We start from the raw sequence: 12052 nt of genomic DNA, 5'->3' as shown, positions 1-12052 counted from the left end.
TGTAGAGACAGCGTGTGTATTTACTTGTGGATTTTTCTGCGAGTATTTGGTGGCAGCGTCACAAAGTCGCTTCTATAACACTGCGTTTGTGTTAGCTGCGGAGCTCAGCTCAGAGCGAAATGAGGTGAATGGGAGGGGAGATGATGACGTGACTCCCCCACCTGCCTTAACTGTCAATCCCCCACAAACACAGTCTCTCTGAATTTGCATAAGCACAGCCCCTCACCTGCAATTTTAACTTAGTTACAAAGTGATCAAAACTCTCGTTTATATCCTGCGTTCTCTCATTAAACTTGTATCCCGCATTACCCGTGGGCATGACAAACGCCAGCGGCAGCCTGTCTATGAACTTAATTTAAACTTTAGGTTTACACCGTGCTTTTTTTCCGAAGTAGCAGCACTCATGAATATGGTTGTATATGTCACTCGCTCGCTTCTTACTGTTTCGCTGCCTTCTCAATTATATAATGCATGTTTTCTTCAGTGCTTTTTGGAGCTCTTCCTGGTTTTCTACGCACTGCGTTGACAGTCAGTTCACGTGATTACGTGGGAAGCGTGATGATGTCACACAACTCCGCCCCCACGGCTTTTGAGCTCAACTCCATTACAGTAAATGGAGAAAAATAGCCTCCAGTTATGACCATTACACGCAGAATTTCGAAATGAAACCTGCCCAACTTTTGTAAGTAAGCTGTAAGGAATGAGCCTGCCAAGTTTCAGCCTTCTACCCACACGGGAACTTGGAGAATTAGTGATGAGTCAGTGAGTGAGTCAGTGGGTCAGTCAGTCAGTGAGGGCTTTGCCTTTTATTAGTATAGATATATATACTGTATTTCGCTTTATTATAAAAGAAAATCTTGAGATGAGACTATTGCCAAGAGAATTTTTCAAGTCCTGCCCTTCTCTCAACCATTTTAACCATGCCCACTTTCCTTTCACCTCTTATTCATGTGAATGCTTTTGTCAGACACAGTTCCTGCACTCTCGGCTCTTATAAATTTTTACATTTTCCTCACCGTTCCCAATAAAAGAAGAATTATTATATCAAAATCTTATTGAAGAATTTCATCCCAAAGGGTTATCAACAGAAGAAATGAGTACACGGGCAATCCTATCCTAGCACAGAGAAACAATGAACGTTAAACAAATGAATTTAAAAATTGTCGATCGGTTACACTGCAGATTGGTTGAATATGTATCAATAGACTATGCTGAAACAGTTGTGCGGAAGATGAAAACATCAACTTACAATATTCCGTAGAATATCAACAACCGTTAATACATATCCGGTCTTCCACCAGCCGAGTTACTGTTGAAAGAAGGATGTATCACAATGTTTCTGCGTAATTTATGTCTGAGTGATGCGCTACACAATAGGACAAGATTAGTTGTATTCAAAATTGGTCGAACAATTGTGACATTTGGTCGAACAATTTTAACAAGTGACAAGAAAGGAGATCTTAATATGCCATTCATATTAAAACGTTTACAGTTTCCCTTTAGAATAGCTTTTGCCATGACAATTAACAAATCACAGAGACAAACATTCAAAAAAGTCAGTTTGTCTATTAGAGAGAAAGAAACAATATTCACTTAAGGGCGGTTATACATTGCATTGTCACAATATAAGTCCAAACATGGAATCAAAATTCATTTGCAGAAAAGTTTTACAGTAAAAGTGTTAAGTTTAAAAGGTTTTTGTGTGTTAATTTCAAAGCCAAACAGAATGAAAACACATAACGCAACGAATAACTCTAATGCAGTGAAAGACAACCTTTTTCAAGTTGCGGCGCACTAAGTCCAAAAATTTTCTTTCGCTGCGCACCTGAGGGACTGCCCATAAATAAAGTCGTGACGACGCAATCTATGGACAATCGCCAACAAAAACAGTTAATTTTACAAGTGTGAAAGACATTTTATTAATAAAGTAATTAAAGGATAAATCTTAAATTTAATTAATGTGAATGTTGAGATTGTTTTTCAGCACATATGAGATTGATGCGAGGATCAATTTTCGAAAGACAGACACGCATTTCCTTGTTGATCATTTAAAGTCTCTTGCATTTCTTAGACTTCATTTCCGTGAGTGTTCCGTTATCTGTTTTTCCAACATAATATTTTTTTTTAAACATTATCTTTTTAATCAACCAAATGTTCAAAAACACTGGCAATTTTAAATATTATACAAAAGTTTTCACAGCGCCCCTAGAAAATTCCACGGTGCACCAGTGCGCCACGGCGAACCAGTTGGGTGACAATGCTCTAATGCAACAGTTTGCCTATTATATCAGCCAAAGGTGGCTACTTTTATGGATAAAAAATGTGATTTTTTTTTTTTTTATTTGGCAATGCTTATTTGTTCTATGTCTTGATTTTTTAAAACATTAAACTATGTGATTTTTTTATACAAACTGAGTTGTTTTAAAATTTTGACCAGTAGTGTGACGGTGGATGGTGTCCTGGGAGATCTTGTATAGTCTGTGGCGCTACTTGGCAGTACTGATACGTAATGTCAGTTGAGGTTCTCTATTGAACTCCTGTCTCCAGAATGTGTATGCCAGTCAATAGCATCAATGCCTTCCTCATCTAGGAACTGCCTGCACACTCTTGCCACATGGGGTCAGGCAATGTCCTGCACCAGGAAGAACCATGGGCCCACTGTATCAGCATAAGGTCTTACAATGGCTCTGATGATTTCATCCTGGCACCTAACAGCAGTCATGGTACTGTTGCCTAGCCCATGGAGGTCTGTGCAACCCTCCAAGGATATGTATCCCTACACCATCATTTACCCACCACCAAACCAGTCGTGCTGGATGATGTTGTAGGCATCTCCATACTCCTATCTATCACATGTGCTCAGTGTGAACCTTCTCTTATCTGTGAAGAGAGCAGGCTCTCTATGGCAGAGTTGTCAGTTGTGTATTCTCTGGCAAATGTTAATCGAGCTTTGTAGTGATGGGCTGTGAGCACAGGTCCCACTAGAGGATGTTGGGCAATCATGCCAACCTCATGGAGTCTCTGACCCTGTCCAACTTTCCTCATGTAACAGCCTATCTCCTGGTATCTCCTCCATGCTCTTGAGACTGTGCCTGGAGACTCGGCAAACCTACTTGTGACGGGAAGTATGGAGGTGCCATCTTTAACAAGTTGGACTACCTGTGCAACCTGAATGGACTACAGGTACCACCTCATGCTACTATTAGTGTCAAGGACACTAGCTTAACACAAAACTAGAAAACTTAACACTAAAATCAAAGCACAGGATAAATGTGCGGATTTTGTTTCCAGGAATATTGGGTTTTACAACAGGGCTGTATGCATCTTGAGCAGTACCTTGATACTGCAGCCAAAATTGGAAAATCTAAAGTTTAAAGCAATACAACCCTTTCGATGGCTGTATCACAGCACATGGTAGAAAAAGCCAAATCTGAGAAAGGGATATTTTATAACATGCTAGAGACTGTAAATAATTATGGGTGTGCTGTCACAACTATTTGGAATGAAAACTTAGAGAAAACCTTGTTTCATATGTGCTACCTCTGTTATATTAATGAGAGCTACAATCTTGTGTCCAGGGTACTTTTTGCAGCCCCGTTTGAAGTAAGCACAATTAAAATGCTTTACTGCTTGGAATATTTGAGAGTTTTCAGAATTGACTGTTACTGACTGAGTAGCAAACACAATCACTGCTTTGCTCATCTACACCAGATGTAGTGGCCACATTCATAACATGATTCTCTGAGTATTTTAAACATCCCAGACAACAAGGGAATCTTACAAAGTCACTCAAACAGTCTGTGGAGACAAGATAAAATGCTGAATTCACTGCTGCAGAAATTTGACGATTGACTGCATCAATAAAAAGATACAAGTGTGGTCTCTTTTCTGAAATCGTTCAATGATGTGACTACTGATTTAGTATCAGATGATATGACTTCTTGAAAGAACTTGTTAACAAACTGTTACACACCAACTCTTATCCACAAGCCCAAAGCTTCTGTTCCTGTATGTTTTATCTAAAGAGGATTGCAAAGGTGCAGGAACAAGAATAGATTTGCAATAATTTGTAGTAATCGCGATTTAATCAAAGTGTGCAGTGAAGTTCACGGGACAGCTGTTAGTAACATTCTCTTTTCTCACAGAGCTTGCAAACAGACGAGATGCCAGCAGGTTCACAGCGCTTTGCTTGATTACAGTGTACTTGTATTGATAGGCAAAAAACATTGTGAGAAAGTGGGAAGTGTTAGTTAATCTACCAATAATCTAGTCACTAGAAAAGCGTATGTTTTAAACTGAAGCTTATATGTGCGATTTGTACGTAGACAGCACATGCCATCTGTGTCTGTCCCACATTTTTGTGGAATGAATAGCAATTATTAACATAGATCGTACATTATTTCAATATAGAATAGTAAGCAATTGCCTACTTACAAAGCTTTAACTAAACATGTTGCTTATACACTGCTCTTTTTTGTTACTTTCTGTGAAAAAGACATGCTGACTTCTGCTCAGAAATTATTATTTAAATCCCATTGGAAGATTTGCATTAAATACTGATTAAACAGAATCGTCACAAAAAAAGTGAAAAGGACAACTGGGCCAAACAGGGGAAATCTTCAGCCACTGCTTGTACAAGATCATGTTAAGCAGACATACCAAAATACTTGGCAGATTTGTACAAACGAGACGTCACAAAGAGGGAACAGCTTATAAGTTATGCACAACTGAAAGACATACCATTCATAACAGCAACAGGAATAGGCACACTTTTTTTTTATAATGGGCACTGTAGGCATTATACTGTGTTGTCCCAGCAGTTCTGCAGTAAAGACAATATTAAAAAAGAAATGCACACAATGCTTAACTCAACAAATGTCCAAGTTTGTAGCTTTGGATAAATTGCACAGGTTTAATGATATATTTTACTTTTTTTTTTTTTTTTTTCCCTGGAGATTTGTTTCTTAAAGTTCAAGCTGTCTAGTTGTATATATTTTTAATAGCCTAAGCTGTGACTCACTTATTAGTCCCTTTCACTTATGATTAGTCCATTCAGTCATAATAATTATTTCTATCTAAGGACAAAAACATGAAGTGTTCAACCTGACTTTTTTTTTTTTAAATAAATAGATATTGTCACAGAATAATAGAGAATGCATTAGCATTTTTACTGGAGGATTAAAGATAAATCTCACTAGAAATAGGGGGACTTCAGCTTCCTGCCACTTACAAGTTAGAGGACTAGGAGTGTGGGAGCAGCTGATTGAGCCCCACAGGACTCATAGATGTCAGATGGATGAAAAGGTGCAGGGACTGTTAATGATTCCATGACATCTGAGGAAGTGGTGGGCACAAATTGCTTTATTTCACTTTAGTCTCTGGTAGTTAATGGTGCTGCTAAAGTAATCTTATTAAGACAATTGTTTTCTGCTTTTCAAAATATGGCAAGTGATAAAGAAGATCTCCGCACCACTAATAAAAAAAACAGTGCACCCATTAACAGGTATTGTTGTTTTTCTCAGTAGCTAACAAAAACAGCTTATTTCTATGCTGAATTAAAAAGTTAACAATATTTTGATTAATGATCCCTCATTAGACAACAGTACACCTAGTGAAGCCTCAACACCACCTGAAAAAGGCTTAGTAGTCAGAACACTAAATTCTAAGCTGAAAAAAAAAATTCTGTTCTATTATTAAATGAATGCCAGCATCACTCTTCTCTGACTATAATTGAGTAACCGTTTTGATTTAGTTTTTTTTCTCATGGAGCGAGCCAATGAAAATTAAGCAAATAAAGCCAGCATCATAATCAACTCAAAAATACTTTTTTTTTCTTATTCTCCATTTATAAGTAGGAGTGGAATATGCACCACGCATGTATATAGGGTACTATATTTGGAGTGTTTATACAAGTTGTGTTTCCATGTTCAACACTGTTTTCAAAAATTGCCTTCCTCTTGAAACAATACATGTTGAGTTTTACTGCACTGAAATGCTTAACACACAGCCCTGACACCCAAAAGCTCATGATAGCTTACTTGACATTTATGAAAGACCATTAATTAGCATTCCAATAGCTTCCAGAACTTGTCCATTATGCATCTTAAAAACATTGCCCTTTAAACTCTCTTTTGTTTTTCAGTTCTGAACCAAAATAAATATAGTGACTTTGCTTTTATTACAGTTTTTCAGTTCCCCAAAATCATCTTGGCAGATAATTTTGATCTATTTCATCTGCCTTCGTGTTCTTCAATCCACCCATCATTTCTCCATCTGCATAAGCCTGTTCAAGACTGCAGTTCATGTCGTCAGTTCAACGTCCTTCCATTCCATTGGCCTGATATTCTTGAAACACTAGAACTTAAAGGCTATTCCTTATCTGACTGTTCACATTTGACATAGAGCAGAAAGTTGAAACCTATAAATAGTTAATATGAAAATAAGCAGAAACAATTCTTGATTAAAAGAGGAAATGCAAAAATAATGTTCTTAAATGCGTTGCCTAAATTCTGTTGCTACATTAACTTTATTTGAATTATTTGAATGTCCCAGGTAATACTATAACTTGCAACTTGTGATTGATTATGAATTTTATCAGAACAATAAGATATATTATTTCACAATTTGTTTTCATATATGAGATTCAAAACAAGTAGAGTTCTCTTAAATTCTTTCTTTCTTCTAATAAATTTAATGCAGTTTTCTTATCTCTCTATTATAAAAAAATCTTGGGAGGGAGACTAGGGAGATAAGACGTGATCTTCTCGAAAGAGAATTTGACGTCCCGCAAGAGACATTTTAAAGTCACGTGAGACAAGGCAGTGAGACAACATTTAAAACAAGTTCATGGACATCTAACCTAGCAGTTGTTGGAATGCTTTTGGCTGACACACTTCATGTGCTCCCAGATCTTAAAACAATGTCAAGCAACAAGCAGAACACGCAGCTCGCCAGCAGCAGTAGCAGCAAGCCAGGAGATGATCCGACCACTTCTCCTTAGCGTGTGTTCAGCCCTTCCTCCCACAACCTACCCCCATCCCCTTTCATGATGCGAGTGGTAGAGACACGAAGTGGCAAAATGACAGGTGCTGTACAGTCTTTAAAATTATCAACACGCCACACGACAAGCTTAACATGCAGCTCACGAGCAGCATCAAGCCAGCAGATAATCTGACCGCTTCTCCATAGTGTGTGTTAAGCCATAAAAAAAAAAAACTTCACAATGCGAGTGGCAGAGACACGAAGTGGCAAAGGGGCGGTTGCTGTACAGGCTTTTAAATGATCGATGGGCAGCGTGACAAACGGAACACGCAACTTGCCAGCAGCAGCAGCAAAAAGACAGCAGGTAATCCGACGGCATCTCTTAGCATGCGTTTAAACCAAATAACGCAAGCAGCATTATATGTCCTACGAGAAAGAATTAACCTTACAAAAGGTTTAAAGTAAAAGTGAAAATAATGCACATGTAACAATTCCCATGAAAATAACAATCTCTTTAAATTGTATATCTGGTAAACCAAACCTGGGGGGTGGGCGGGCGGAGCCCCCTAGTATTTATATATATATTCCAGCATATATTTGGTTTTTACCTTTTTGAAAAGGTGGCATCTCTCATCTCCACTCCTTCGTGTGGAATAGACAGGTCCAACAATAGATTAGTAAATACAAAAATCAATTGAACAGATGTGTGGGGGACTCGCGGAATCCTATGTTCACAGTTAGACTAGACTCTCAATTATACTAAACGGAAAAACTGAACATTTTGCCAACATACCAGACTGTCCTATTACACTATAATTAATCTGTCTTGTGCTGATTTTCCCAGGCATTTTCAGTCCACAGTAGGCATACCAATAGGTGATTCTTCATATTCCTTCCTACATATCTTGTATATAGAATATGTTGAACTGCAATCCCTTGTCTAACAGAATTCTTAACAAATATACCTGTTTAGAACTCATGCATAACATAACATACATCCCCATATGTTTACCAAAAAGATAATAGCCTGGGTGAAAATTAATTTAAATTATTTGAATTTTTTTAAAAACTATTTCTGAAGTAATACAGAAAAAAACAGAGACGAAAACACTGTGTCCTTCCAGGAACAGAGAATATCTGCTCTGTTTTAATATGAAAGGTAATTATACTTTATTAAATATTATTTATTGAATTTACTAATTTATATACTGTTGTCTTCTTAGAAGAGTCAGGCCATCAGTGTTCTCCTGTAGGGCGGTGGAAATTTTTCATCAATCAGACAATCAAGCACCGCGAGTCACAGTCCTCCCAGGGATTGCCAATGCCTTCCAGTGGTGCTACAGAGCTACATCTGAATTCTAGAGGTATTTAAGATATATAAAGTTACTGTTCCACAGAAATTAGAATTTAATCTTATGTAAAAACCCATTGTATTACTGTTTTTTAAACTGTATTGAATTGGGGTATTAACATCTAAGAAGTATTATAAAGGTTTATATGCATTAATTAACCTGTTAAATTAAGTTTTCAAGTGTAAATATTTAAATGGTACGCAGTTTTATAGTAATCTCTAATCCACCTTTTTATTTTTTTAATTTTAGATATCAAAGAAGAAAATGTTGATAAGTTCACCAATATTATAGTGACATATAAACAGAGTTCTGATCAATTTGATGTCCCTATAGAATTCGAAGTAGATCATAGTAATAACCCAGCTGTCATTAAGAAAACAGAAGAAGTAATGACATTTGTTGACTCTCTGCCAGCAACTGTATCCCTCAGTTGCCATCAGAACTCTGTAGGCCTAGTTCAAGAGATTACTTCAGAAGGACCAACACTTGGAGTTGAAAATCAAACCAAGTATGATGATAGTTATTCTGAATCATTCGTTGGAGAGACAGAACAGTGTAATGAACTTGTTTTAGAGCTGAAGCATGACACTGATTCATCTTTGCCCTCTCAGAGTAGCCTTGTTACCAGATCTGGTACAGAGGTTACTTCAAGTCTTTCTTTTTTGGAGCCACAGTCTCAGCAGATCCAAGAAACTACACCAGTGTCATATGCCAGTCCTGCTCAGCCATCTTCATTTCCAGATTCAGATGGAGAAGGACCTCCAAAATTTGAATATGTAGACAACTGTATCAAGACATTGGACAAAAAGCTCCGAAGTTTACTTTACCAAGAACACAGTGGTTGCTCTGTGTCTGGAATTTCTGAAGTCTCTACATGCGATCCCTTAATGGCTGAAGTCTTAGATTCTACTAGTGAAAAAATATCAGTCACAACAGTTTCTTCTTCTTCCTCCTCCTCAACTTCATGTTGCTCCTCATGTTCTGATCTCTCTGGATTTACACAGGGACCAACAAAAAAAGGGGCAATTGATGAATTAAATTCTGCTGCAGCAGCAAAAGCAACAGCTGGGCTAGGTGAGAACAAAGATGTCATCATTAGAACAGAAAAACAAGCCTTTCTCAACTCTGAAGGAAATGTTATTTCAGCCAACCCACTAGATATGGCAGTTCGGCAGCAGCCATCATCCTCTGTTACTTATCGTGAAGTCTCAGTCCAAGGTGGTGATAGAGAACACCTCTCAGAAGCCTTCACATCAATGTCCATTGAGGCTGCTGTTGTAAGTAGCTTTAAGATAATATTTAAGTTTGTTAAGTAAATACTTTATAAAACCTTAAAAATGTATTTATAGCAGAAATAATTTGTATAACAAAATTTGAAACATCCATAGTATAGTTCATATAGGTTATTAATGTAAACAGTTCTAGACCAGTACATGTTACTGTTAAGCTCTGTATGCACAGTGCACTTCCATCCATTTTCATAGAACATTTTTCATGGTCATGGTTCTTTAGCTTGCAAAAAGGAGAATATGAACTGTGTACTTACTGTTGTTATTATGGTCGTTATAATGGTTATAATTGGTTGTTTGCTGTGTGCATGAATTTTAATAACCAGCAAGCTGCATTGCCAGGACTGTGTTTATGACAATAATGCAATGTAATGAAAGCACGAAAACAACAAAGCATCATATCATTTAACCAAAATTTGGTTTCTGGAAAAGATAGGAAAAGCTGTCAGAATTTTTTTTTTTTTTTTTTGCCATTGTTAAACATATCCTGTGCTTGTATCCAGCATCGGGCAAGAAGAGGTCAAACAGTCAACAGAATAGTGAATGCCATGCAAATCATCAAAAAATAAACACTGAAAAATAGACAAAGTGCAAAACACAAATTACAGTTCAGCCTTGAAATATGGCAAAGTAATAAATAAAATCTTTATAGTATTTAGTGTAGCCTGAAGCTTTCTTAAAGTTCCCTTTCTTATAACTCTGTGAAGCGTTAAATTAGCCAATAATCGCATAATTGTCTTTTCATAGTGCCAGATTTAATAGGTGAAGATTCATTTGAACAATAGTTATATCTGCATGAACTCATAACTTAGAGCCAACAATATAATTTGCTACTTTTAGAAATGCTCATGATATAAATAAATAGATGACTGTTTTTTTAATTGGTATCTGCAGATATAAATGTAATTGTATTGTAATATCCCATTTTCTGATTTCATTTTTAGAATTCATCATTTTGTTTTGTATACAGGATTCTTTATTAGTTAATAATTTTCTCATTTTATTATTTTTGATAATTTTACAAAGTAGTGAACTTGCTAAACTTCAGCCTGATTAATTAATTAAACAGGTGAATTGGCAGTGCTAAATTAGCTGGTGTGCGTGGGAGTGTGTGCATATATGCGTGTGTGTGTGCCCTGTGATGCACTTATGCCATATCTGGGTGGTGTTCCTGCCTTGTATCAAATGCTTGCTGGAATAGGCTTTCTTGACCCTGCCCTGTGTAAGCAGGTTAGAATGATGAAGAGATTATTATTATTGTTGTGCCTGTAGTGGAAACGATATGCATAGAATAATAATGAGGATGATGATTATGATGTTGATATTATATTTAGAATTCTAGAACATTATTATTAATATCTAGGTATGGTTCTTGTCTTGTGCTCAGTGATTGCTGGGATATACTTCACCTGCCATGCAACCCTGCCCTGGATAAGGTGGTTAGGATGGATAGATGAATGGATGTATCAGTGGATTATTATTATTACTATTATGTACATAATGGAGAAAAATCTCTCCATAAAAAAAAAATAATCTTGCAAGGAGACGAGACATGATTTTCTCAGAGAGACACTTGTACATCCCGCAAGACAAGTCCATGCCTGGGGCCAGAAATAAAGGACAAAGAGTAGAATTCAAAAATGTTGTTGCGGTACACATGCAGAGCAGGTTAGAGATAATGGAAGTACGAAAATTTTAAAGTCTCAAAAAAGGATAGGAAAGATCGCATTAGCACAAACAAACAGAAATTACTCTGTGAAATAATGGAACAGCAAAAACAGATTGATTATATTGTTCGGATTTAAACTTTAAGTCGGAGACTTGTAGATCGTCTAATTCATGTTGCCAGCAAGAATTAAAAGATTCCAAAAACGCTGAGACTTTTAACATGAGATTCTTCCAAGTCACCCCCTACGTACAACTATTTTCAAACAAGACTACGGTCATCTAACCTCATTCGTGTGAATGCTTTTGTCAGACACAGTTCTTGTGCTCTCAGCTCTTAGTTGTGTGAATACTTTTAGCAGACACACTTTCTGTGTTCTCAGCTCTTATAAATTTTATCAGGACAATAATTTTATATGTTCTAGATGACACGTCAACGACTAAGTGAAGAAGAAAGAGCATGGACAAACTTTCGAAAAAGTTGGTAAACCAGATATTCACTCATGGGCAGTTATATGTTGCGTTGTCATGATGCAAGTCCAAACATAGAATAAAATCCAATGCGATCTTGAAGAAAACTTAATTCCAAATATTGTGTAAACTAAAGTTTTAAATAATGCATATGTAACAAATCCCATGAAAATACCAATCTCTTAAAATTGTATATCCAGTTAATCAAACATGAGCAAGCAAGCGAGCAGGGGGCAGAGCCCCCTTAGTATACTAAAAGGTTAATAGATGGAAGATATTGAGGATAGCGATAAT

At 36.8% G+C, this 12052-nt stretch overlaps 1 protein-coding gene across 1 annotated transcript in view; it reads left to right on the top strand.

Annotated features, from left to right (window-relative positions):
* si:dkey-151g10.3 (serine/threonine-protein kinase WNK3) overlaps positions 1–12052 on the top strand; it is a 321517-nt gene that overhangs the window by 243367 nt on the left and 66098 nt on the right. The window contains exons 18-19 of the mRNA XM_039776345.1: positions 8205–8345; positions 8583–9610. Coding sequence (XP_039632279.1) covers positions 8205–8345; positions 8583–9610 — 1169 coding nt within the window. The remainder of the gene's footprint in view (positions 1–8204; positions 8346–8582; positions 9611–12052) is intronic.

This window comes from Polypterus senegalus, chromosome 13, assembly GCF_016835505.1.
Source record: "Polypterus senegalus isolate Bchr_013 chromosome 13, ASM1683550v1, whole genome shotgun sequence".
Lineage (NCBI taxonomy): Eukaryota > Metazoa > Chordata > Cladistia > Polypteriformes > Polypteridae > Polypterus > Polypterus senegalus.
This window is presented reverse-complemented; position numbering and strand designations above follow the sequence as displayed.